The sequence below is a fragment of the Sphaerodactylus townsendi genome, linkage group LG06 (genome assembly GCF_021028975.2).
Source record: "Sphaerodactylus townsendi isolate TG3544 linkage group LG06, MPM_Stown_v2.3, whole genome shotgun sequence".
NCBI classification, from domain to species: domain Eukaryota; kingdom Metazoa; phylum Chordata; class Lepidosauria; order Squamata; family Sphaerodactylidae; genus Sphaerodactylus; species Sphaerodactylus townsendi.
In genome coordinates, this window is record NC_059430.1 from 112449969 (window position 1) to 112477384 (window position 27416).

The window sequence follows — 27416 nt, forward strand, 5'->3', positions numbered from 1 at the left end:
CAGAAGAAAAATTTGGATTTATACCTTGCCTTTCTCTCCAGTAACAAGTCTTTAGGCAGCTGACAAACTCCTTTTCCCTTCCTCTCGCCACAGCAAACACCTTGTGAGGCAGGTGGGGCTGAGAGAGTTCTGAGAGAACTTGGACTGGTTCAAGGCCACCCATCAGACTTCACGTGCAAGAGCGGAAAAAACAAGTCCAGTTCATCAGACAAGAGTCAGCTGCTCATGTGGAGGAGTGGGGAATCAAACCCAGTTCTCCAGATTACAGTCCACTAGTCTTAACCACTACACCACACTGACTCTGCGGTGGCTGTGAGTGCCATGGCACCCACCAAGTGTTTTTAGAAAGTAGGCAGGGCCAGATGGAGCATTTCTCCAGCAAGGCTTCTGACTGACAATGTAAAATTTTTAAAATGTTGCTTTGGTAGCAGCTGCCACCACAGCACAAGATCAGCTGCAGAAGTCATTCTGTAACCGGGTCCACTTCCTGTCACATTTTGTGGCAGCCACTTTGTGGGAGTGCCCAGCACATCATGTTAGCATCTCAAACATGCCTTGTAAGCTCAAAAAGTTCAGGGTCCCCTGGCCCGCTGAAGTATCATATGGGGAGCAAATCATCCAATTGCAGGCTGTTTTCAAGCAAATTTTGAAAGTACGTGAATGAAACCAAAAGCAAATGGGCGACTCCTCTAGAATTAAGGTTGCCAGGTCAGGAACTTTCCGGAGATTTAGGTGTGAAGCCTGAGGAGGGCAGGGTATTAATACCTCAGCAGGGTATTAATGCCCTGAAGCCCATCCTCCAAAGCAGCCATTTTCTCCAGGGGAATCGATTTCTTTAGTCTGGAGATCCATTGTAATTCAGATTCCACACTCTGGCCTACCTTGAAGAGTCATTGTGAGGATCAAAGGGAGGAATAGGCAAATGCATGGTCCTCAGCTCCTTAAAGAGGGGATTTAAAAAAATATGTCAGTTGAGTCAGGGGTCTTCAACTTTTATTGAGGACAGACACCAATGGAATGGGGGGGAGGGGGGGGAGCACCACCCCAAAATGGCTGCCACTGGAGTTGGAGCCAAATACTAAATGGCTACAAGAGACAAAGCCAAACACAATACCTCCCTTCCTACGCTGTGACTATACGAAGCCCGTTCATTTGAATGAGAGGAGCCTATAGCAATTCATGCCTTAAAATGACTCTGCCCTGTTCCTGCAAAGGTTGGCAGTTGCCAGGGGAATTATTGGTGGGTTTAGCTCAAATTGAACATGAGACGCGGGCATCATGTCGGGAAACACTGCAGTGGAGAAAATGGGTCAGGAGAGGCTGTCTGGAGCTTTGCTCCCAGCAAGATCACAACCCTGGGAGACAAACAAATTCTCTTCCACTGGGTAGTGCACTCCTAAACGCAGGCCTTTTGTGCGTTTATTTCCTGCAGTGCAGCTTTTGCTTTGCAGCATGGGTTTCCCATGGTTTTCTGTTTGTAGGGGAAGGGTCTTGCTGCGAAACGTCCCCAGCCATGCTGATCCAATTCACCATTTTGCCTGCCTGCTGTTTCCTTTTCATTTCCCGCCTTTTTTCTCCCTTGGTGCCAGGCCAAGCTTGGATCTGTCAATAATACAACAAACCATGTCAGTTTCATGAGCCTATTGCTTCATCGATAAGACCTGCAGCACGAACATTTAAAAAACAACAACACCTCTTTTGATCCTGGCAAGGAGAGCTGTTGTGTGGCTGGGGGAAGGCGGGGAGCAGCTGGAAAAATGAAGGTAGCGTAACACATCTTAACCCCCTTTGCAAGGAAGGAAAAGTGGGACTTCACCCAATTTTGAAAACCGCGGAGCTTCTCTGATCTGAAAGCACAGTGATTTTCAAAGAGACCAAAACGAGTGCATAATCTAGAATCCACCCCAAAGGGAACGTGCACTTAATGTGAAGAATACTACAAATTAATAAAAGGCAAATTGTCATACCCTTCTAAAACAGTTAATCCCAATGGGTGACTCTGCTCAGGGTTGCACTTTCCAGATGTTTCAGTAGCTGACAGATTCACATTGATTACAGAGGGGGAGTTCAGCCCCCAGAGGTAAACTTTGTACTGTGCGAAATCAAAGCAAACGCAAACTCTGGCCTCTTCCACACATGCAGAACAATGCACTTCCAATGCACTTTACAGCTGGATTTTACTGTGCAGAAAAGCAAAACCCACTTGCAAACAATTGTGAACGTGGCTTGAAAGTGCATTATTTTGCAAGAGCGGAAGAGGCCTCTGTGACTTCATCCAGGACATCTATAAACAGTGGCTGGACAAATCTTAATCCCATGAAGGGGGAAACTACTTTTTCCTCCTCCTTCCTTATCACTCTACAGAGGTGGTCAAAACAGGCCTGAGTACTTTTGAACCACGGCAACAAAGGCTTTGGAGCAATCTGGAAATGAGCTCCCAACATGGCTGTAAAGCAAATACCATTCTGCAGCACAAAACCAAGAAACTGGCCTGCTTCCCTCTTCCCCCAGCTTCCTCTTCTCTTGTTTAATGGCTGATTTAACCCAGAACAGGCAATATGACAAATAAACGTTCCAGTAAATTCATTGCTGCTTCAGGATCTTTACGCAGCTTCCCAAGTGCTTGAAAAGAAATGACCCACACCAGAATTCTGCCTGCCTGCTCTAGTTTTCCATAGAAGAGAGACCGGGCCACCCAAAAGGAGGAAAGATGGTGGGGATCCCATCACTGGAACAACTCTATGGACTTTGCTTCCCAAAGCAGCCTCTTCTTTGTTACTCAAGATCACACTGATGGGTCTCTCGCCACTGCCCTCTGATCAAATCAGATCTTCCTAATCTTGTGGGAGCTGCTTATCAGCAAGGGACTCTGGCAACACCCATGCATCATTGAATCTTGAACTATTGCAGTACTAGATTTGGCTCAACTGGTTTCCAGGCAGCCTTCATATTCCTGATTAGACTTTTCCAGATGTTCTAAAAGAGTGGAATAAAGTGTATGTGGGCAGAGCAAGGGGATTGACCATATCACATTCCGTAGAACATACGATGGTGCCTACAGAAGTACAGATGTCTATGCGTGTAGGACTCTTTCTCTGAAACACTGGGGTCCCCGGTCACATGGAGAGAAACATCCATGAGAATATGTATATCAAGCACATGACAATGGACAATCGATGGTCAGAGGCATTATAACAGTGCATACTAGTTGATGGGACAGGGAATGTTTAATGAACATCCATTTCAAGTCACACTTGCTGTGATGTAGAGAGGTCAGGGGCAACCTTGTTGTTTCATCCCCTCCCCCCCACGTTTGTTCAATCTCTTTAGTACATTTAGAAAAGGCTGATGTCGGCTGATTCTGCACAGGCAACTGAAACGGGTTACATGAACCCATGCTGACTGTGCCACTATTTGCATGGTGGGTTCAGGGGCCCGCCGGGATTGGTGGGATCCTGGTGGCAGGAGGCAGTACAGTTCACTTAGGAAACTCAGTGTTTCTGTGCGAATCGCACAGTCAAGAATCCCCCATCCTTCCAGCACAACATGGCGACTGTCTATTAGAGAACCCACTCTAATGGCCACCGCCTGGGGAATCCACCATAATGGTGGACGGAATGGGGCTGGTATTGAATGCTTCCTGCTTGCCGTAATTCAAACAGCCAAGCAGGAAGCGTTAGAAACACAGGTTAAAGGGGGAAAGTTGCTAATTTAGTGACTTTCATTTAACCCGGTTTCAGGCAAATATAGTGGGTTAACAGTGTTTGGGGGGTAAGTTCTGTGGTAACTTCTCCCACAAAATGCTTTTGAAAAGGGTCTGACTCCATTATATTTTGCCTGTGCAGAATTATCCGTTGTCACTCTGTAAAAGCAAAGCAGGACCTGATCAGAGCTCAGACAGGGAAACATTTCCTTTGTCAGGACTACTTCAAAATGAATAACTAGCTTAGCTATGCCCCCCTGAAGGAATGAAAAGCTTGATAACCCACCGGGCATTTGTAGTTAGCTGTTGGTCGGGTCAGGGCCTAATTTCAGAGGGTAGCCAGATTGGCCTGCAGTAGATTCAAGTCCAGTAGCACCTTAGAAACCAACAAAATTTTCGGGTTCCAGAGTTAAAGCTCCCTTCCTTCTTGTATCTGACCAAGGGAGCTTTGATTCTCTAAAAGCCTATACACCTAAAATCTTCTTGGTCTCTATACTACTGTACCTGATTCTAAAAGGCCAGGTGGTGTTTGCATGACTAGTTATTACCTTCCCTTTCTCAATGGTTTAAAGCACAGGTCTCCAACAGGTAGCATGTAAGCTAGGGGTAGCTTGCTGGCTGCCACAGAGTAGTGTCTGCATTCCCAAGAAGACCCAAGCAAAAAGACTGTGAAAAGACCTGCTCTAGACTCTTTTAGAACTTTTACTATTATGTTTTCCCCCCCTCAGTGTTGCTTTCTCATAGATTAGGAAGAGCACCTGACATGAAGCTGTTTTTAGTTTCCAGTTGTGCTGGAAGGATGGGGGATCCTTGGGTAGGGGGGATTCTTGGCTGTGCAGTTCGCACAGAAAAAGAAATCTTGGTTCCATGAAGGCAGACTAAGGTGGACATTTTTCATACTCAGAAATAGCTCTTAGAAAATAAAAGGCTGGTAATACCTGTCTTAAATGTTGATGTTAAAAAAATAGATGGGAACTGGCCAGAACTAAGGGAAATGAAGAATTTCTCCAAAGGAATGGTGTTAGGCTAGGACAGGTTGCACACGACAAACCCAATCGGTCAATCTGGCACATCCGAGGTTTCTTTTCAAATGCTGACTACCAAGGATAGAACACATGAAGTACTGATAGAATGCCCAGAACATGTGCAGAGCGCCTTTCTCTTGCCACCGAATTAATAACTTCAACCAGCCAATACATTGAGAATAGGAAGCTCAGATTCCAGGACACACAGAGTATAGCTCCAGAAATGCTTAAATTCCCAGCCCTCTTTTCATTTCACATGCACAGTGGCTGGTCAGTGAAGACTTCCTCTACTGAAAAAAAATAGCAACAGAAAATAAGAGACTGTGCTTTGCTTTAGCCACAAGAGGGCATATTTAGGCTGCATACAAATAAGAAACTATTTCCAGCCGCACTAGAAAGATGCTCTGCATGCCCCAGCCACACAAAGCATCTCTTCGCCTTGAGTCCAGCTCAGGGCAAAGCAGTTCTGTAAGCCTGCAGTGAAAGTCAGTTGTGGCACAGCATTGATTGGCTAGCTCCTATCCTGTCATGAATTCACTTCCTTTCTTTCGAGCAGTTTGCAAATATTTTAATGGATGCGTGGGACCGGATTTAATTATTTTATTTAAAAGGTTTTGTTTTTATTGTAAGAGCTATGTTTACACCGACCGTTGTGCCAATAATGGGTGGAATCCAATTAGTGCCTCTTTTTTTGGTTGGGGATAAAGAAAAAAGGGGTCCCTGACTGCCCACAAAGTTCATGATGAGGTCTAGGAAATCCACAAGTACAAAAACTATGTGGGAGGGAAGAAACGGAAGGGGAGGAGCTGGATGAGATTCAGTGAAAAAAGCAGCCCAGAGGCAGTCCAAGATGTTATGTTCTATGTCAGGGGTGGCCAACCTATGGCACCCCAGATATTCATGGACTACATTGTAGTCCATGAATATTTGATGGGAACTGTAGTACATGAACATCTGGAGTGCCATAGGTTGGCCACCCCTGTTCTATGCTATCCCTCTTGGTTTCCCCCTTTTCTTAACTGTATTTTTTTCTTGGGTTTGTCTCCCTCCTCCCCAATATGTTGTATTTCGTTTGTCAGTATGGGACAAAATCAGTATGTTTATTTAATTATACTTTTTAAAAAAAATGGAAATGACAACGATGAAGGTACATGTAGCACCTGAAAACATACCAAGAGGACTGTACCTCTGAACAGGAAAGGGGCGAGAGAGAACGTTTGCATGGGAATCTCTGCATTTCTCCCCTTTGCATGGTGAGACCTGTACAGAATTTGGTATCGCATTGAACCAGGATTGGAAAGACTCAGGATACAAACCTTCCCCCGCTCTGCCATAAAGCTTCGCTGCAGCTGCACTTTCCTGAAGAGAAGCCCCACAGAAAAAAATGGGATTTACTTCTTGAGTAGACCTGCCTCAAGTAACTTTGTGCCAGTCATTCTCTCTCAATGTAGCCTACCTCTCCAAGTTATAATGCAATAATTATGGGTTGGAGCCCAAGCCAGATTTTTGCATATGCAAGTGTTCTTATAGAAACTAAATTTACTCCGCACTATCGGTTTGTGCTAAGTGAACTGTATCTCAACTATATTTTCCACATGCTGAAGACACAGCACAGTACAGTGGAACCTCGGTTTTCATTGCCTTCCGTTTTCATCAGTTTCGGTTTTCATCGATTTTTTCAGTGAAAAATTTGTCTTGGTTTTCATTGATTTGCAGTAAGATACAGGGGGGTTGTGGAGAAAAATCACTGGAGACAAAGCTGTTGCAGGCCACGTCTGCAACTTGTTTAATGACAATGTCTTGCCCCATTTCAGACAGATCTTAAAGAGGCATCAGAAACAGACCTCTTTGGACAGCTTTCTGGTGTGACATTGGTCCACTGGCTCTGAAGCTGGTCCTGGTGTTATTATTTGTTACTGTTTTCAGCCTTAAACACTATGTTTATTCACCAAAAATGTGCTTTTGGTATGTTTTTTGGAGTGCCTAGAACAGATTAATTGGATTTACATTGATTCCTATGGAAAAGTTTGCCTCAGTTTCTAAGGCAGGAGCCAGTGTGGTGCTGTGGTTAAGAGCGGTGGACTCTAATCTGGGGTTCGATTCCCCACTTCTCCACATAAGCAGCCGACACTTATCAGATGAACTGGATTTGTTTCCCTGCTTCTTCACATGAAGCCTGCTGGGTGACCTTGTCACGATTCTCTCAGCCCCACCTGCCTTACAAGGTGTATGCAGGGAGAGGAAGGGAAAGGAGTTTGTAAGCCACTTTGAGTCTCTTGACAAAAGAGAAAGGCGGGGTATAAATCCAAACTCCTCCTCTTCTTTTTCTTCTTCTTTGGAGGTGGTTTGCTATTGCCTGCCTTCCTATAGCAACCTTGGATTTCCTTGGTGGTCTTCCCATTCGACTACTCACCTGGGCCATCCCTGCTTAGCTACTGAGATTTGACAAGTTCAGGCTAGCCAGGGATTTCTAGGTCAGGACTACTGTAATTCTATACTTTTGTCTGGAGTGTTTGGGAAGTAAAATTATTTTCTTTCTAGAAATTCCAGAAAGAGCATGATGCACTATCCAATGGTACATGGATCCAATCTGAGACATTTCGGCTAAAGCTGTCTCATGGATCCATCTATCATGCTAACTGCTTATCCAATGGGCTGGATCGATAGGATGTGGAGATTTTTTTTTAATTTCCTGGCTTCTGCCAAATTATTAATAGCTAGACGGGATTCAGAAAGATATAACCAGAGTTGGAGGCTTAGCTATCTAATGTTTTGGAAGTGCTGATGCATTAAATATTTTCTCTGCCTTGTTTAGAGCAGGATAAAAGTTTTTGATTTTCAGATATATTGGGTGTGTCCCATGGCCGTAGAAATATTCAACAAAGTGTCTGATACATTCTAATGGATTAACAAAACTCTCCTTTTTCTGGTCTAAACGGATATGCCCTTATTGACTTGCATTTATTTCTTTTTAAGTAGGTGAAAAATACAAACTTTTTTTTAAAAAAAGATTTTTTTAAAGAGATAAAGGCATGAATATGTTACCCAGTCACAGAGTCTTGTAAATTCGCAGCAACTTAGAAAAGGCAGACCTACAATTCTAAAGAATAAGGATATTTACCACAAATTTACAAAAAAAAACCCAGCAGTGATTCCAAGGCCCTCTGACCATATTTGTCATATGACTGGGAACAGGCAGGGGAGAGAAAGACAGCTTTCAAGAGTTTCTGGGAAGTATTTAATAATATGCAGTTGGGTATTGTGGCCTTCCGAAAATATCCCGCCTTAGAGTACTGGTCCATCTAACTCTGTGTGGTCTACTCTGATTGGCCGTGGTTCTCAGGCAGAGAAAGGTCATTCCTTAACCCCTGAAGCCCTGGAGAAATTACAGACTGAACCTGAGACCTTCCGCATGCAAAATGGGTGCTTCCCCACGGACCCTCAGATGTTGCCCAAACATGCCTGTATTTAGATCTGTCTTGATGATCAAAAAGAAAACCTGGCCTTCTTGTGATACAAAAACAAACAAATAAAAGGAGATGCTTACTTAAATAGTCAAACTGGTAGAAAACCCTTAGGGAGAAGAGGAAAGCAATAAACAGATTCCAGAACCTATTCAAACCTTCTCTTTCCAGATTTACCAAATTCCACACTCTACAGTAATGTCTCTTGCAGCTAAACCACACTGCAAAGCCATCGCTCGGCAGCAAACCAGACATTTGTAATGGATCCAGAACAAGGTGTGGTTCTTCTTTTCTCCTTGTGTGTTTTTTTTCCCCACTGAAAAAGATCCTCCTTAGAAACGGCTTTTGCTCGCCCTTTCCTGAAAATAATATTGCCCTAAGCTTGATGTTCTTTGCTAGATGCAGTTCTCAGGAGCACACAAAACACTGGCCAGCAGGTAGACAGATGTGCCTCTTCTGGGTTCCTGAGCAGAACAGCTGTGAGCATGCGAACGAGAAACGCCTCTTGCTGCTGTCTCAGCTTAGCGCATGGATGCTCTCGTGGCTTTGCAGAAGAGTTCAAGAAACAATCAATCAAGAGAGCAAGATGTAGTCCATGCGCTGTCTCCTGGCAGTCCTCTGGCCACACAAAATCTCTGGCAGGGATATCCGCCATTTCCCTTCAAATGAATACATCAGATTTGGCATCCTGCTTGCTTTTCGCTGTTACCTGGCTCCCAGAGGCCCGTTCACAGGTGAAATTCACTGTTATCCAGAGCTGAAAGGTCAAAAGAAAGCAAAGGTGTCATAGTTCAGAAAAGCAGCTAATATTTCAGTGCTATTAAAGTGTCTTTGCAGAATTCAGAATGTTTTATTGTGGCACCAGGCCATTAAAAAGAACATGTAACCTAAAATACATGCTTGCAAAGCATATATACCGACAGTATAAACTCATAAATTAAAACCGTACAAAAAATATTGTAACCCATTTTACAGATTGTAAGAACACCTTACCGAGATTAACTAAAAATGAGCCTGAAGCTTCTCTAATTATCTTTCATACTGGTCAGCTTTATACACTGAGGTGCAAACCTTTGCAACTCATCTAAAGTCTTTGCAGAATCCAAAGCCGATTCCTTAAGAGCATGTACACAAACACTCACACATAAACATCTCAAAGGATGATGCAATCTTTTGAAGAATTATTTCAGACTGTAGCCATTGATTCTAGGCTAAACCCACTGGTTTCCAGGGGCTTAGACTGGAATAACGCTGCACAGAATTGCACCAAAAAAACATTAAACGCACATAAAAGGGCAAGCAAGATGATTAAGTTGTTAGAAGACTTTCTTAAGTGCCGTCAAGTCACTTCCGACTTAGGGCGACCTTATTAATTAATGACCTTCAAAATGTCATATAATTGATAGCCTTGCTCACGTCTTGCAAAATAAAGGCTGTGACTTCCTCTATTGAGACAATTCACGTTATGTCGGGTCTTCCTCTTTTCCTGCTACCTTCAACTTTCTCATGAGGAAAAGTATTTAAAGAATGGCTAATTCTGCACAGGCAACATGGGTTCATGGAACCCGTTTCAGTTGCCTGTGTCACTGTTTGCACGGCGGCTGCAGGGGTCAATCAGGATTGCTAGGATCCCGGCAGCAGGAAGCAGGATGGTTCACACAGGAAATGCAGCCCAGAATTCCCCCACTCAAGAATTCCCCCACCTACCTGCATGGCGGCCGCCTATTGGAGAATCCACTCGAATGGCAGCTGTGTGGGGAATTCACCATAATGGTGGACAGAATGGGGTGGGAATTGAACGCTTTCTGCTTGCCGTAGTTCACATAGGCAAGCAGGAAGCATTTGAAACCCGGATTAAAGGGGGAAAGTCGCTAATTTAGCTACTTCTGTTAAACCTGGGTTCCTGGCAAATAGAACGGGTTAGAAGAGTTTGGGGGGCAAGTTCTGTGGGAACTCCCTCCCCCAAGCTTTTAAAAAAGGGCCTCGACTCATTATATTTGGCCCATGCAGAACCAGCCTATGTGAGGGGAAACATGAGAGTTATAAAATTATGCATGGGGCAAAGAACATGGAAAGAGTGCGCTCCCACCTGGGGGCAGCAAATGAAGTTGACAGGCAATAGACTTGGGGTGGCCAAGGGCGGGGTGTGTGTGTGTCTTTACTCATTGAGTAATTAGGCAATAGAATTCTCTGCTGATGAACCAAGTGATTGCTGTAAACATGGATGGTTTTAAAAGAAGATTAGACTGGTTAATTACTAGCGAGGGTGGAACCTCTATTTCCAGTGCCAGTCAACCTCTGAATCCCAGCATTAGAAGGAAACATCAAGAGAAGGCCTTGGCCTCTATTCCGTGTGACTGGCTGACTGTGTTAAACAGGATGCTGGAGTAGATGGACCCAGTGGCCCAATCCAGCAGGAATCTTATGTTCTTCTACAACTAAAGAGACGGAACTGAGGTCCAACTTAGAAAATATGGCTTTAACGGGGCTAAGGCTGCAAGGAGGGGGTTGGGACTACAGTACTGGGAGAGAAAGTTTTGATTAATGCCAGTGGGAGTTATCGCCAGAATGGTATATTTTGTTAACAGTATTTACAGATGGTTTTCATGGATTGCAGCTAATTTTGATAAGTGGCCTTCGGTCCCCTCTTGCAGGAGAAGGTTGGATAAAACGATTTCACTATATAAAATAAAATGCATCATTATCCCCATCTAAATCAGAAGGAATCAATCTTCAGATCTCCTGTATTCTTGTTTTAAAGCTGACAGCTGCTTGGGAGGAAAGGAAGTCAACCTGCAACGCTAGGGAAGGGAGAATCCTTAGACATCATTGACTAAGGTTTAGTATGTGGTGATGACTCTCTTCTAACCAAACTCCGTGCAGGTCACAATTCCAGTCAGGCTGTTTGTGTCCTGTGCGGCAATTGCCCGCTGCCCTGTGACAATCCCAATGTGGGGCCGTTAGCCCCCACTGATCCCCTCTCCCACAGTCTATGCCTTGGAAGGAGCTGGGAGAGGGAGTGGAGCCCTCGGGCGGAAGTGGCGGGCCAGCAGCAAGCAGTAGCAATGATAATGCGGGAGTTCCTGCCAATTTTCTCCCCTCACATTGCCCCTTGCCTTGTTGTGCACCAAAAACATCTCCCACAGCCAGCCCATCTGTCGGTAGGAGCTAAGTTGGGGAGGGGAGACCTCGGGCGGAAGCGGTGGCTGCGATCAAGAAAGCCGGGCCTGCAGAGCAGTGACAGTTTGCCATCTACTGCCCTGAAAGCCGGGCCCAAAGTGCCCTTTTCCACCTTCCCTCTGCCCCAAACCTCCTCCTTCCACCCTCCACCACCCAAGCTTTCCCATTCTACCCTCCCTGCCAGGCCTGGCACCCAATTCCCCTGGTCACCCTCCTCGCACCCTAAAAAACCAACCCCCATTCCCTTCCTCCACCACTGGGGGTAGCAGTTTACTTCCTGCTGGCTGAAAGAACTGGAAGACAGCAAAAAGGCAAGTTGTTTTTTCTGGGGGATGGCAGGTGGGGGTGGGTGGCAAGGGAGAAGGATAGCAGGCAAGCAAGTGGTGGGTGGGGCAGAGGGGGCAGATAAACCACAAGTAAAGCCCACTGCTGGGGAAAATGCTTCCTCATCCCCTCACCTGCCCCCCCCCTTTTCTAGAGCCCACTGCATTTCCCCTCGCAACAGGCTTTACTGCTAGTCTAAATATAAACCTCGCCGCACACAGACCCAAACTTGCTATTTTCTGTACAAGGAAAGACATAAAAGTACCATAAGAGTGTGCTTACTTTAATGATGCAGCTCTATTGGCCTAGAGATCATGAGCTACATCACAATAGAATCCCCTGAGATAAAATTAATCAGTTTCTATCTACCATTGCCCTGGAAAGGAATTTTGCAGCTGATAAGGTTACACTGGGCTCTGACCCAACAGGCAAAACTTACAATTTGTCACCTATAGGCAAATCAGCACCTCTTTACAAATAGGAAGAAATAAATTTCTTCTGTATGTGCGTGAATAAGCTACATTCTAAAAGACAGTGTCTATCTGGCCCAATGTGCAAAAGCAGGGCCTATCATAGTAAGGCCTAACTGTAAAAGTGTACATATTTAGAGTACCCCTTCCAAGTGGGCCCTGGTCATTCCCCACATCCACTTTCAATTTTGAAAAAAAAAATGGAAATCCAGTTAGTTTCTTGGTCATCTACTTAATATCTCCTCCCCCACTCCCACACACCCCAGGCACATCTTCAATCCCCGATTCCCACATGCACAAGTTGCTTACGTATACAAAGGCTGTAGCTGTAAGTGTGACATCTTTTGTGGAGCCTGGTAGCCGTAGGAGTCGAATCCTCCAATGAAATCAACTGTAGGACACAAAGGGGAGAGGAGAGGAACTGAGTAAGAAGGAGCTTCAGGTCCACGGACAAAAGAAATTGTACGTCTGCTCTGAGAAGTTTCAGGATGCTTCAACCCCTTGCTTCCTACTTCCATTCTTGGGTCAGTGAGATACTTCCCCAAGATTAGAGACAATGCAAGTACAACTTTCTGTGCCAACACAAAAGCACTGGTGCCATTTCAAACACAGCAGCCTGTCCCCTGTTGCTTGTTTAAGCAAAGTTTGAAGCCTTCTTCTCATCTTCCCTGTTAAGTAGCTCTTTTTCCAACCGCAGGCTCTGTAGGCTGGAGGAACATCTGCCAGGAAACGGCAGGATATCACCCAACGTTTATAACTTCTGATTGCCTCCTGCCCTTCTTCCAAGGAACTTGGGAAGATATGGTAAGTCCAACTGTATAAAGTTGCAGTCTGATTCACTTACCTAGGAATAACAGTAATAAACCCAACAGGGCTTACTTCCCAGGAAGTACAGCTAGAAATTGGCTATAAGGCCACACTGCTTAAAAGGTCATGAGATTTGTTTACCTGATTTCTCTCTGAGAGGTAAACAAGCAAGCTGTATACCATCAGAGCAGGAGATGCTCCGAAGTACCTAGCAGGGAACATGCTATGCCAGTCATTCTAAGAAAAGGACAAACGGGACATACAAACTATAAAGTTGTTTGCACGAAAGAATAGAAAGGCTGTGGCTCAATGAATGAGTCGTTGCTTTGCGTGCAGAAGGTCCCAGGTTCAATCCCCAGCAATTGCCAGTTCAAAGGATCAGGCGGTAGGTGACGTGAAAACCCAAGAACCTGGAGAATAGCTGCCAATTTGAGTAGACCTTTGACGGATTGAGGGTCTAATTCAGCACGAAGCAGCTTCATGAGTTTCTCAATTTTCCTTTTAATTAAGAGTGGTCCTTTTTTTTGGCCGGATAGCAACAGGTCTCATTTGATCAATACCATTAATTGTGCTAATAAGCTGCAGATTTTTAAAACAAAATCAGAGAGCGGCAAACGATTCCATCCGGCATCTTCTTTGCTCGGTCCGCAGTCAAAAAAGCCCATCCTCCCAGCTTATATGTCCTTTCCGGTGCTTTCTCCCCACACTATACTGCATTGTGTCAAAGATGCTTTTAATACACTTTTAATATTAGTTTTGCCAGCGCTGGGCTTCAATCTCATCTTTTTAATGGAGTATCTTATTAGGTTTGGAAATGAATGAATGTTGTCAAAAATCGGAGCTGCCTGAATGTTAAGTTAGAAAAGACAAAGGGAGCCGGGCATGAGGAATGGGAGGGATTGGTTTCGAGCTGCATTCCAAGCTCAGGGACGCTGGGTATGATAATTCTTGTAATTTGCTGCTCTGTAAATGGGTTCTTTTCATGCGGAAAGTTTATTAATTCTTTTTTTTTTGTCACATACAATACAAATCGTAGGAAGTCAGGAGGAAATCAGCCCATGCCGGCACCCAAGACACATAAGCAACTTATTACAATAGGCTGTGCCCTATTTCACGCAAAGAGCTTTTTAATTTTCCAATATATCCGTTTCATAACCTTGTCAAAATGAAAGCTCCAGGGCCCCAGCTGGATTTTATTCAGAGAAATGTCTAAAGCTACTTGCTGGGATGTGTTTACTTAATTTACTTCCCGTGCTGGTGTTCATCTTTCCTCCAAGGAGACTTGGAAACAGGATTCCCTACCAGGACGCCATCCAAACTATGGAAAGATCTAGGTCAGTGGTGGCGAACCTATGGCACTCCAGATGTTCATGGACTACAATTCCAATCAGCCCCTGCCAGCATGGCCAATAGGTTCGCCACCATGGATCTAAGCAAACCTATGGCACTCCAGATGTTCATGGGCTACAATTCCCATCAGCCCCTGCCAGCATGGCCAATAGGTTCGCCACCACAGATCTAGGTGAACCTATGGCACTCCAGATGTTCATGGGCTACAATTCCCATCAGCCCCTGCCAGCATGGCCAATAGGTTCGCCACCACAGATCTAAGCAAACTTATGGCACTCCAGATGTTCATGGGCTACAATTCCAATCAGCCCCAGCCAGCATGGCCAATAGGTTCACCACCACAGATATAGGCGAACCAATGGCACCCCAGATGTTCACAGACTACAATTCCCATCAGCCCCGGCCAGCATGGCAGGGGTGATTGGAATTGTAGTTCATGAACATCTGGAGTGCCATAGGTTCGCCATCACGGATAGATCAATGCCAAGGTCACTGAACCACAGTGCCTTTGCGATGAGCAGAAAGAACCCCTTCTTCATGCAACACATACTGGACAGATGGAACTCACTGCCACATGATGTTCTGATGACCACTAGATGAAGAGGAACAACGGGCTGACAGGGCGGGACAGGCAGGATGGATGGGCCTTTGAATTTCGCAAGATATTAAGGGAGAAAACTTCCTGATAGCAGTCTTCCCTCACAGAGGAGTTCATGAGGGAAGAAGTGATGGCGTATGTCCTCTCTTTCTCCTCAGCTTTGCTATTGCCATTCACGCCTGTGCCAACCCTCACGTCACAAGCATCTATGTTCATTCGGCATTGTCACCAGCGTGACTCACAGCCAGGATACTTACAGCTGTCTTCTTCTTCCATAAATACTTTGCTGACATAGCAGGCGTAGACAAATCCAAAGAGCTTCAAAAGACACAGAGAAAGCTAATTATTTAAATATAGGGAAACAAATGCAGTTGATGAATATCCAAAAAACAGTTGTGACGAAGCTGCATGGTCTAGAAGGCGGTCTAGGAATCAAGAAGTTACATTTTGCCTGAACTGTGAATCATCTGTGTGACCTTCAAGCAAGCCATATTTCTATAGTCCCCCTCGCTTTCATCAGCAATACGGGATCTTGCTTTCTCATCCCCTGGCCTCCTGGTGAAAGTTGGCGTCTCAATGAGTGGGAACAGAACATGTTGGCCTCTGACATCATCACTGGAGGCCCCTACTCTGCACCCTGAGCTGCCTGCCACTAGGGATTAAGCAGATGGTGATGGGGGACATGGCCTTTTCTGTGGCGGCACCTCAGCCTCCCACAACAGCTCATCTGATGGCCCGTTTTTGTCTTTAACTACTGTATTTTTATACCATCAAAGGTCTTGGCTATTTCATTTTTGTGTACATTTTTAGAATTACTATGGCTAGTTGGGATACTGAACAATTAATTTTATTCAACATATGCAATTAATATAGTTACTATGCTAAATAATTAACAGAGTAATGTGACAAACAAATAAGATATTTTTAAATGGCGTTTTTTATAATGGAAACTTTATATTGTTTTCTTTTAGATTCTACATTGCCCACCAGACTTCCAGGAATGAAGAGATGAGATTCAGATCTCAGAAAGGAACAATTCATTAAGGGTACCTTTTTAAAGGATAAACTGTACACAACTTGAATACAGGATTCCGTAATTACTGTTAATGCCTCTAGATTAATGTTCCCAACAACAAATTGCTTTGATGACTTATTTTACACTCATTGTGCATTAAACAGTTCATGTAATTCAGCGGTTAGACTGTTAAAACAAGAGAACATTGGTTCAATTCAACAAACAAACAACAAACAAACAAACAGAGGCAGCCAATTCCTCTCAGAGCCAGTCAATTCCTCTCAGAGTTTTTCTGAGGGTAAAATCTGGGAAGGAGAAACCTGGGTGTACCGCCCTTGAGCTCTTTCAGAGGTAAGACAGGAATCAAAACACAGTAAATGGGGAGATACTAATAGGAACGCCAGAGAGTTGTGAATAGGTCTCTTATGTAAATATTGAATGTTAAATATTCCAGGTATTCAGGGATAAGCTATGGCTCAGTGGTACAGCATCTGCTGTGAACACAGAAGGCCCCAGGTTCAATCTCTGGCACCTCCAGTTAGAACAGTGGTTCTCAACCTGGGGGTCGGGAACCCTTTGGGGGTCGAACGACCCTTTCACAGGGGTCACTGATGAAGAAGAAGAAGAAGAAGAAGAAGAAGAAGAAGAAGAAGAAGAAGAAGAAGAAGAAGAAGAAGAAGAAGAAGAAGAAGAAGAAGAAGAAGAAGAAGAAGAAGAGAGAAGGAGGAGGGAGGGAGGAGGAGGAGGGAGGAGGGAGGGAGGAGGAGGGAGGAGGAGGAGGAGGGAGGAAGGGAGGAGGAGGGAGGAGGAGGAGGAGGGAGGGAGGAAGGAGGGAGGGAAGAAGAGAGAGGGAGGAGGAGAAGGAGGAGGAGGAGGAGGAGAAGGAGGAGGAGAAGAGGGAGGAGGAGGAGAAGGAGGAGGAGGAGGAGGAGGAGGAGAAGGAGAAGGAGAAGGAGAAGGAGAAGGAGAAGGAGGAGCAGGAGGAGGAGGAGGAGAAGGAGGAGGAGGAGGAGGAGGGGCAGGAGGAGGAAGAGGAAAGAGAAGGAGTTTGGATTTATATCCCCCCCCTTTCTCTCCTGTAAGGGAGACTCAAAGGGGCTTACAATCTCCTTGCCCTTCCCCCCTCACCAACTCTCAGGCACCCACTACTGTTGACAGAGGTAGGTGGGAGCTGAGAGAGCTCCGAGAAGCTGTGACTAGCCCAAGGTCACCCAGCTGGCGTGTGTGGGAGTGCACAGGCTAATCTGAATTCCCCAGATAAGCCTCCACAGCTCAAGTGGCAGAGCGGGAAATCAAACCCGGTTCCTCCAGATTAGAATGCACCTGCTCTTAACTACTACGCCACTGCTGCTCCTCTCTCTGCATCAGTGTTCTCCAACTGTAAAATGGATAAATGTTAGGGTTGGGGGTCACCACAACATGAGGAACTGTATTAAAGGGTCGCGGCATTAGGAAGGTTGAGAACCACTGAGTTAGAACGACCTGGTAGCAGGTGTTACGAAAGATCTTGACCTGAAACCTTGGCGCGCTGCTGCCAGTCAAAGTTGACAATACTGAGTTTGGTAGACCAAGGATCTGACTCAATAGAAGGGAGCTTCATGCATCCTTAATAAGGAGAAGGGGCATGGATCAGTGATGGAGCATCAGCATGCAGGAAGTCCCAGGTTCAACCCCTGGCATCTCAAGTTAAAAGAATCAGGTAGTAGGTGATGTGAAAGACCACCTGAGCCTCTGGAGAACCGCACATGCAGAATAATGCACTTTCAATGCACTTTGCAACTGTGCAGAATTAGCAAGGGGCGGGGCTTGTGGAGGCATGGCTGTGCCCCGGGGCGGGCGGGGGTGTGCCCCCCCCAACCCACCCCCATAAAAAATCTATACCTACGTCCCTGTCTCTAGTTTAAACACCATTGAAAGTGATGCTGTTTGGGGGTGGATTCCTTGCAAACAAAAGTGGATTGAAAGTGCATTATTCTGCATGTGTGGAAGGGACCTCAGAGCAGACAATACTGACCTTGATGGTCTCAAAAAAGTCTTGGTTTATTCAGAAGAGCCCTCCCGTTTCTGAATCAAAAATAAAACCCATTTTGTAAACCTGGCATACATTGATACGGGTTGTTACAGGAGAGCAAAAGCGCGGCCAGCTTCTCTACTGCTGCAGGAGTGGGGATGGTGGGAGAGAGATGCAGGCATCACCTACCGCCAGGAATATCTGCATCGCGCTGCTCACCACCTCGATATATTGGTAGTCCAGGAAGCACCCAGTGACCGTGATGACATGATGGTCCTCGATAGCCAGATCAGAGTTTATGATGGGTGTCACCAGGCAACCGGGCCCATTCTCCATCCACCAAGAACGATGCAGCGATGTATTAAAGGTCATGATGAAGTCTCGGTCCTAAGGGTGTGGGGGAAAATAGGAAACGTATTGAGGCAAGCTCGATACATGGCAATTGACGGCGCTCATGCGCACAACCGTCACTGTCATGACAATAAGCTGAAAAGCTGGCTAGAGCCAATGAAAGTCACACCACAGCTTCTCTACAGCTACCCAGTAAGTTCCAAGGTCAAAATGTCTAAATAGCGAGAACAGCAATTTACTAGCATGATCACTGGTAGAATATCTGCACTACATGTAGAAAGGTAGAGGTCATTCAGAAGAGACAACAATGACCCTGGTATACCAAGCCTTTGAAGTGATCTGAGAACGTCATACCAAGAAAGCAACAGTTCCCAAAACTGCCTGGGCAAATACTGGGAAATTTGGGGGCGGTGCCTACGAAGTGTGGAGTCTGCAGAGGATGTGATGTTATTTCTGCGGAGGATGTGATGTTATTTTTGGGTTGCTCCCTAGTCTCTATGGCCTCCACCACCGAGACTTAGGGGCAATTCCTAAAGCGTTACTAGGGGGAGAATATGTTTTTCCTATTAGTTCCTTAAGGGTGGGAAATTGGGATTGGAGGCTAGGAATTCCCCAACCGAGGTAAATATGAGGCCTAACAGAGAGCAACAATGGCAAACAATAGTAGCCACTTATATATTGACTTTGAAGCTCCCTCTGCCCTGCTCTCCTCACAGTAACTGTGGTTTGGAGCATTAGGAAAAGAAAACCCTGTTTCCCAGATCAGTTGCCCTGAAGCAGATTTAAGAAAAATAAATAAAGCACTCCAGAGATAAAAATTTGCAGCTTCCTCCATTTCTCAATCAGCTTGTTGCTCAACATTTGCTGAAATCCCTTGATGTGTCAGAGGCAGTATTATTCAGTGGTTAGAGTGTCAAACTGGGATCTGGGAGACACAAGTTCAAATCCATGGAGGCTCACTGGGTGACCTGGGGTGCCCCACCCTCAGCCTAGCCTACCTTGAAGGTTAGTGTTTGTGGGGATAAAACAGAGGAAGACAGAATGATGCCGTCATATGTTTTACATCCCTATTGAGGAAAACAAACTGGGGAATTCGTTTCTAAATAAAATGCGTGTGGGAAAAGTGCCGTCAAGTCATAGCTGACTTATGACAACCCCAGCAAGGGGCCTTCAAGGCAAATGAGAAGCAGGAAGCGGTTTGCCCTCTGCAGGCTCTTCCTTCCAAGTAACAACCCTGCTTAGCTTTCAAGTTCTGACAAGATGTTGCGCGGTTAAAGCCCTTTGCCACCTATACTCTTCCCATCTAAGAACGCATAGGTGTCAAACTCGTGGCCCTCCAGATGTTATGGACTACAGTTCCCATGATCCCCTGCCAGCATCATGCTGGCAGTGGATGATGGGAACTGTAGTCCATCTGGTGGAGCTGCGAGTTATGACACCTAATGATCTAGAAGAAATCAACAACCGCGCTTCTGAAAAGCTTAGCAAGTGCGGATGATACGTATTATGGATGGGGAGTGCAGCATTGGAGAAGTAGGGTTTAACTCACCCTTCTCCTTGGTATCACTTCCCCTACCCAAATGCTCTGGGTGATTCCTTTAAGCCCAGATTTTTTAAAAGATCCTTATTGTCCCTGTCTCTGGCCCCTTCCGCGCATGCAGAATAATGCACTTTCAATCCACTTTCAATGCACTTTGCAGCTGGATTTTACTGTGCGGAATAGCAAAATCCACTTGCAAACAACCGTGAACGTGGATTGAAAGTGCGTTATTCAGCCTGTGCAGAAGGGGGCTCTGTCCCCAGTGGAATTTAAAGCAACCCATGGGGACCAACCGCAATTGAGAAAACAGCGCATGGAGATTATGTGATGTAAGAGCAAAGATGGTCTAGGCCAGGGGTGTCCAACTCTGGCACTTCAGAGGTTCGTGGACTACAATTCCCAACAGTCCATGCTGAGATGGTCAATTGGCCATGGGGCTGATGGGAATTGTAGTCCATGAACCTCTGAAATGCCAGAGTTGGACTCCCCTGGTCCAGGCCTACACTATTTGCTGTGTAATCCTAACCAGATGTTCTGTCCTGAGCCACAGCCCTTCTAGCTATATCTATAACCTGCACAGGCAATATGCCTTTTTCTCCCCTTCGGCATGGCTTCTGGGGTCTCCGGCTTGCCTAATTTTCCTAGCCCACCGGTCACCTCCTCCCACCACCAGATGCACACAGCACTAATTTGTCACATCACAGAAGCTGCTGGCCAGTGTTCCACTTCCTTCCAGGAGTGAGCAGCCATAATCAATATGTCTGGCCATACTGAAAATGGATTCGGTGAAGGGATTTAAGCCCCGCTTGAAACTGCCACTCTCGTCTCAGATGCAGTGACTGACATGTCCAAAGTCTCTTCACCCTGGAGAATTCAGCAACAGCTAAATCAGAAGCATGCAATAGGGCTCCCTAGAACAAGCCCTTTTCAGTTCCTAGTTCCAAATTCGTGGCTGTTTTAAAATCGAATACACAGAAATGGTCTAGTCAAGAGCTACTGGAAAAGGAGTTTGGCCAGCAATCCATAACCTGTGCTCACTTCGTATTGTCCGAGGCTTTCGTGGTAGTTTTTGCTCCTAACATTTCACCGGCATCTATAGCTGGCATCTTCAGTGGGACATCATGGAAACACACCTTGCTGTGACATTGTCAGGGTGTGCTCCTCCTGACATCAATGAAGGGGGTTTAGGTGCAGGAACTCACACCTGGTTCTGGGGAGGGGGAAGGAACTGTCTTCACCTTCTGATATGTTAATGGATCTTTCCCTGCTCTTTCGTTTTCCTTTGATGCTTGTAACTGTAGCTGAACTAGAAGCGACCCTGGAACCTTCCCAGCAGGGGAGGCGGCAGGTGGCTACATACTATCACTGCGCTGGCCTTGAGATGCTCAGCTCCCAGACATCCCTCTTTCCGCTGTGTTGTTCTCACATTCCATGAGAAACAGGGAGGGGGTTTTATGGCGGGAACTCTGAGGGGATAAAGGCAACTATTTTTCCATATATTGTCGAAGGCTTTCACGGCTGGATTCAACTGGTTGTGGTGGGTTTTCCAGGCTGTGTGGCCGTGGTCTGGTAGATCTTGTTCCTAACGTTTTTCCACAGTCTGGCAGAACTGGCTTTTGGAAAGCCAGGTACGAGCTATGATCAACAAAGACTTCTGATCAAGTATCCAGAGTCGGCTTATTGCCTTCAAATTCTCAGACCTGACAGACATGCCTCTGAAGATGCCAGTCATAGATGCAGGCAAAACGTTTGGAGCAAAAACAACCAGACCATGGCCACAATGCCCAGAACAACCCACAACACCCTGTGTTAACTTCTTTTTTCCTGTTTCATATATTTCCACAATTATCCTGTTTATTTCTCTGTGTATATAGACTTGTTAATGGCGTACTGAACACTGTTTACAAATGTATGGTTGACTCATTTTTTTCATATGGTAGGTTCAAATGTGGTTACAACATCCACCCCACCCCTGCCCCTTCCATTTGTTTATACCTTCTTGTTCTTGCATATTTGTGCTGACCTGAGTATGGGTCTTAATCAGATCTCAGAAGTTAATCAGGATCGGCCCTGGTTAGTATTTAGATGTGAGACCACCAAGGAAGTCCAGGGTTGGTACACAGAGGCAGGCAAGGGCAAACCACCTCTGTTAATCTCTTGCCTTGAAAACCTACAGGGTTGCCATATGTCAGCTGTGATCTGACGGCACTTCCTACCACACTCACATACTTTATTTTTGTATTCCTTGTTTTCTCTGTCGCAGACTATAGAGATCTGAACCAGGACTCTAATTTGCACCCTAATCTGAACTCAAACCTAGTTCGGCACTCTAACTGTTGAACTACACTGGTTCTCAAATACTTCTCTCTTTTTTTGACAGCACATCTAGAGGTCATCAGAAACAGCAGGTGATTAGTCTACAAGTAGGGGCTTGCAAAGGAAACTTAAAAGTCTGATTCACTGGACCTCCAGATTCCTAAAGCCTGTAGCCAAATGGTAGACCACCTGCTTGGCATGCAGAAAACCCCTTGTTCACATGAACAGCCTTATACTGTGATAGACCCTTCATCTATATACCAAGATCAGTGTTCATGATGACCAGCTGAGACTCTTCAGGGTCTCAGGCTGAGGATTTTCACAACTATTTTAACTCTCCTGCCTGGAGATCAGAGCCTGGGGAAGGCAGAAGATGGCCTGCAGGGAGGCCGGGAGGCTGGGGTGCCATGGCAGGCCGCCCAGGTGGGTGCTGCAGTGCAGGCTGACCCAGGCCGCTTCCGCACATGCAAAATAATGCGTTTTCAAACCACTTTCACAACTGTTTGCAAGTGGATTTTGCTATTCCGCACAGCTTCAAAGAGCACTGAAAGCAGTTTGAAAGTGCATTATTCTGCATGTGCGGAATGAGCCCCAGTATCCCAGGAGCCAGCCTTCCGCTGTGGGGCCCGTCTGAGCCGCCCCCGAGCCCTGCCCTCCCTACTGGCTCCCATAAGTCAGGTGCAAGAGGGAGCAGGGAGCCGGACAGGAGGGGGCACGAGGAAGCGGTCATACCCCTGGGCACCATCAGGCCCAGTACATCACTGCTAGTAGGAGAAGAAACTTCTGAGAATCTCAGCCCAATAACCATCAGAAGCCAACTCCACATCTCACTTATTTCCACATACAAGCCTGGGGATCAGTCGCTCAGTGTTGCATGCACTCTTCTAGCTTCCTGAAAACGTCTGACAAAACCTGGAATCTGATCCAGCAGCACCTTAAGACAGAAACACCCTAAATACACTGCCTAAAAGTAGCTGCCACTGAAAGCCGCCTTCTTTAACACGATGCGTCTCAAGGCTCAATCCTCTGCATCTTTACCTGGGAGTAAATCCACAGCAACTAATCCAAGGAAGTGTGCATCGGATTCAGTTAAACAATGGAGCTGCTAAATAGACGTCTCCTCCAATGCTGTCATTCACTTTTTCACATTAATGCAAATTAATTCCAGTTCTCTTACATCTAGTTGTGATATGTAGCAATATCACACATTCCATTCCTTTTGCTGTTTTGCTTTTTATCTCCCCGCTTGTCCTACGCAGGGCGATTACAAAAATGATCACAATCTCAAATTCAGCATATATCTACATAGATAGATATAGATAGTCTGCTGTGAATTTTTGGGTTATCACACTGAATAGCAACCCTATACGGCAGGCCAATGCTTTTATCTCTATACTGTACCTGGGGGCTGCAGTAGGGTAGCTTGCTTACCTGCTCACCCCTCAACAGTTTCGTATCTCAAGGGAGGGACTGAAGAATCCCTGATTGTTAATATGTAAACGTCTTCATAGACTTTACATGGCACTCTCCTGATTTTTTTTAAATGGAAAGAAGCCTGAGGGAGGCTGCACATTATTTATTTTTATTTGACTGGTGGTGGAGGTGAAGAAGAAGAAGAAGAGTTTGGATTTATATCCCCCCTTTCTCTCCTGTAGGAGACTCAAAGAGGTTTACAATCTCCTTGCCCTTCCCCAAAACAAACACCCTGTGAGGTGGGTGGGGCTGAGAGAGCTCAGAAGAACTGTGACTAGCCCAAGGCCACCCAGCTGGCGTGTGTTGGACTGCACAGGCTAATCTGAATTCCCCAGATAAGCTTCCACAGCTCAAGCGGCAGAGCGGGGAATCAAACCTGGTTCCTCCAGATTAGAATGCACCTGCTTTTAACCACTATGCCATGGCTGCTTACCTTTCCCCAGCCTCTCAAATTGTGCCATTCCAAGCCATCCTACTAATCCAAAACCAATAAGTAGTCTTGCTTCCTTCCTTCCTGCTCACCAATATCTCTCTAGGTTGCAGAATCAAATGGAACGTCAGGAGTGTGATCCATTTATGTTTCCTTAGTAAACAGGCATAGCAATTTCAGACAGGGATCCCCCCCGCCTCCCAATTCCTCCCCAAAAGGAAGCTTCCCATTAAAGAGGCGTGTCACTTTTGGTTGAAAGGCACACGTTTTTCGAAAAGATAACGGAACAGTCACCCCCTCAATCTGCAGAGAAGCACACAGTTTCAGATCTCTGCCGGCATCCTTTCCATCAGCCCGGATACGCCAATTCTGCATGGCACCACCAGTGCGCAGGAAGGAAGAAAGACATCTTCAAACAGCCGTGGCATCTTTATGACACAGAGTCCCCCCCTGAACTCTAATCTCTATTTGACGGCAGCCATCGCAGCACAAAGATGATGGATGGGAAGCCTTGGGTTGTCAGGTGGCTCAGTAGTTCGAGAAGGGCATGCACTCGGCGTGATTACTGAGGTAATTACCTGTGAAAGGTGTCCTACTTCCAGGTAAAAACAGATAATGAATGCATTCCATCCAACCCACAGCACGAGCCATACTGCATACTGGAAAGGGAGAGAGAGAGAAAGAGGCAGTGTGACAGTCAAGAATGGTGTACAGAGCAGACTGCTAACCACAGATGAGACAGAATGCCTCGAGGCATTGCCTTGACCTCAATCATTCAGTGTTAAGAAGAAAGTCAGCAACAGAAGGAACTGGTAGATTCCCCAGGATTAGGGGTCTGCCTCACAGTATATCCAACTGTGCACTTTCTGTTTCAAAAGTTCACAATCTTGTTGAGTTCAGTGCTCCCTTTCGGTATTTTGAGAAAGGCTAGTGGGCACCACACAAAATGGCTGCCATGGGAGACGGGACCAGTCACAAAATGGCTCCCCTGAGGGCAGCACAAAATACCATAGTCAGTCTCAGAAAAAGATATTAGTAGGATTGTACAGTTCTCTGCCACAGAACTCAACATGTCGGATCTTCTTTCTTGTAGAATGTTCTGCTTGGGTGCTGGTTCCTACCTAGCCCAGCTACAATGCTCTTGTATCAAAATACCATGTTCAACAATGTACAAAATAATAGTTTTGACAGGCAGTGGGTAAAAAGGAATAATAGTTCTCATTCATTCAGCACTATATTCTAATGCAGAAGCACACAATTTTCTCGACCGCTGAACCTCAACTGACCTTACTAACATCTTTTTCTGAGACAGAGTATAGGAAGTTCCAAGCCAGGTATTGTCCTATGAGTGGATCAGGTATTTCCAGATAGGTACTCCCTGAAGACCCAAAGGTGATACCTTCTTCTGAAGTACCTCCTATACCAGGGGTGTCCAACTCTGGTGATTCAGATGTTCATGGACTACAGTTCCCATCAGCCCCTGCTGCCATGCCCCTGCTGATGGAAATTGTAGTCCATGAAGCCATCTATGTCCACAAAACTGGGGAAGTCCTCTTCTACTCCACTCACACGCAGAGTGAATAAAATAAATAAAAATAAAATGGGTAATTTTTTTAAAAAAATGTTAGATCTAAAATCAATGCCTTCGTGCATTATAAGAAACTGCACTTTATTTTCTTGCTGAACCATGATTCTATATCACAGTTCAGTTCAAATTTAGAGCTCTGGTTAACCAGTAAGAAAATAAACCTACCCCATGCAGTCTTTTCATGTAACAAACGTTTTTTTTCCTTTACAAACCAGAGTGTTTTCAATTCTCAATCTTGACTGGGCACTGAAGTAAAGGAGAAGGCACATGCAAGCCCAAGAACCTCCAAGCATATTCCCTTTATGAACAAACCATAGTTTGTTTGTGCCTTCTGAATTCATCTCTGAAGTTCTGCCTCATTTAATATTCGGGAATTGTCCCAAAACATCAGTGATTCTTTAATACCATTACCGTTTGTATCTGATAGCACAGGGTCTCCAACGCAGTGCCCGTGAGCACCATGACATCCACCAACTACCTTCTTGGGCACCCACCAAATTTTTTCAGAAGGTGGGCAGGGCTAGATGGGGCTTTTGCTCGGCAGGACACCTGATTGGTAACTAGATATCTGATTGACACTGCAGGTTTGTTTTGTTAGATTGCTTTAGCAGCAGCTGTCAGCTCAGCACAAGGATCTTCACTGCATGCCGTGTGCATGAACATACTTTAAAACAACATGCTCATGTTAAAAGGCACCCGGTTACACAGAGCATGTTGAACAGTTAACATCAGAGTTATGCCTAACCTCACTTCCTGACTTTTGCAGTTACCTCCTCCCCTTGTGGCAGCCATTTTGTGGCTGCCCCTCCCCCATCCCCGTGATAACATTCTGAAGGTCCCCACAGGCTCAAACAGGCTAGTGACTCTGAGCTATCATGTCTGAGGGAACACAAATGTGCAAGCAATAAACGCCCTGTTCTCCCTTATCCTCTTCATGCAGATGTGAATTCCTGCAGGGGCAATCTGAGCCATGGTCTCTTCTCATCGCTGCGGTTGAGCTGGAGGCTTTGACTAGCCCAGTTTTTAAACTGCTTCATTTACATGCCCCCAACCCCCAGCAAAGAAAACAGAGCAGCTATGAGACTGAGCTGCCCTGTTTAGTTGGTACCTACCAGGATGAGGTATTTGGATCGGTACTGGACAGTGCCAAAGATCCCTAAGATGACCGCCATAATGTGTAAAAAATTAGCCAGGATGGGCACCCACTGATAACCCAGAAAGTCAAATATCTGCCTCTCCAGGGCGGCTATCTGCAAGAGAACAAAAAGGGGACAGAGCAGAGAATTACTCACTTTGCAGCATCCCAAAGAACATTTTTAAGGGAAAGAAAAGAAGTCCAAAGTATATCACATAATTAATGAGAAACCCCGTGGACTATTAGTTACAATAGACAGAGAGGTTGGCATGATTCATTGGATAGTGTCAAACAAATAGATCATGGTGCAAGAGGATTCATTAGCAAATATTGGAAGCTGAGGAAGGGGGGACTGGCGAGACGGAGAAGGCCCAAGACCCCTGCAGGATTAGGGCTGGCAATTTAACAGGCAGGAGTCAAAGGCAAAGCTTTCCCAGCAGTACCAAGAGCTCCACCTGGTGAATTGCTGACTGTTGTGTCAATGTTAAAGGTACAGAGATTTTCTGGAAAAAAAGATTGAACCCTGTAAAACCTATTCAAATTCTATTAAAAAAGAACTCAAGAAACCAATTCCCTGGTAATCCTGTCCTGCCCTGGCCCAGAGAATCAAGTCGAACCAAAAATGAACACAACATG

The 27416-nt window shown here is 45.6% G+C and overlaps 1 protein-coding gene across 4 annotated transcripts in view; it reads right to left on the reverse strand.

Annotated features, from left to right (window-relative positions):
• Positions 1 to 322: 322 nt before the first annotated feature.
• Positions 323 to 27416, reverse strand: part of NKAIN1 (sodium/potassium transporting ATPase interacting 1) — a 105164-nt gene continuing 78070 nt past the window's right edge. For 2 of the 4 annotated variants that reach the window (XM_048500068.1, XM_048500069.1), the window contains exons 2-7: positions 26758 to 26895; positions 24636 to 24716; positions 18137 to 18334; positions 15179 to 15239; positions 12476 to 12557; positions 7650 to 8949 (exon numbers count right to left, since the gene is read on the reverse strand). In XM_048500068.1, coding sequence (XP_048356025.1) covers positions 8940 to 8949; positions 12476 to 12557; positions 15179 to 15239; positions 18137 to 18334; positions 24636 to 24716; positions 26758 to 26895 — 570 coding nt within the window. In that variant the 3' untranslated portion in view covers positions 7650 to 8939. Of the gene's footprint in view, positions 1603 to 7649; positions 8950 to 12475; positions 12558 to 15178; positions 15240 to 18136; positions 18335 to 24635; positions 24717 to 26757; positions 26896 to 27416 lie in introns of those variants that run through there. The other 2 variants (XR_007244799.1, XM_048500070.1) reach the window with 2 other exon arrangements.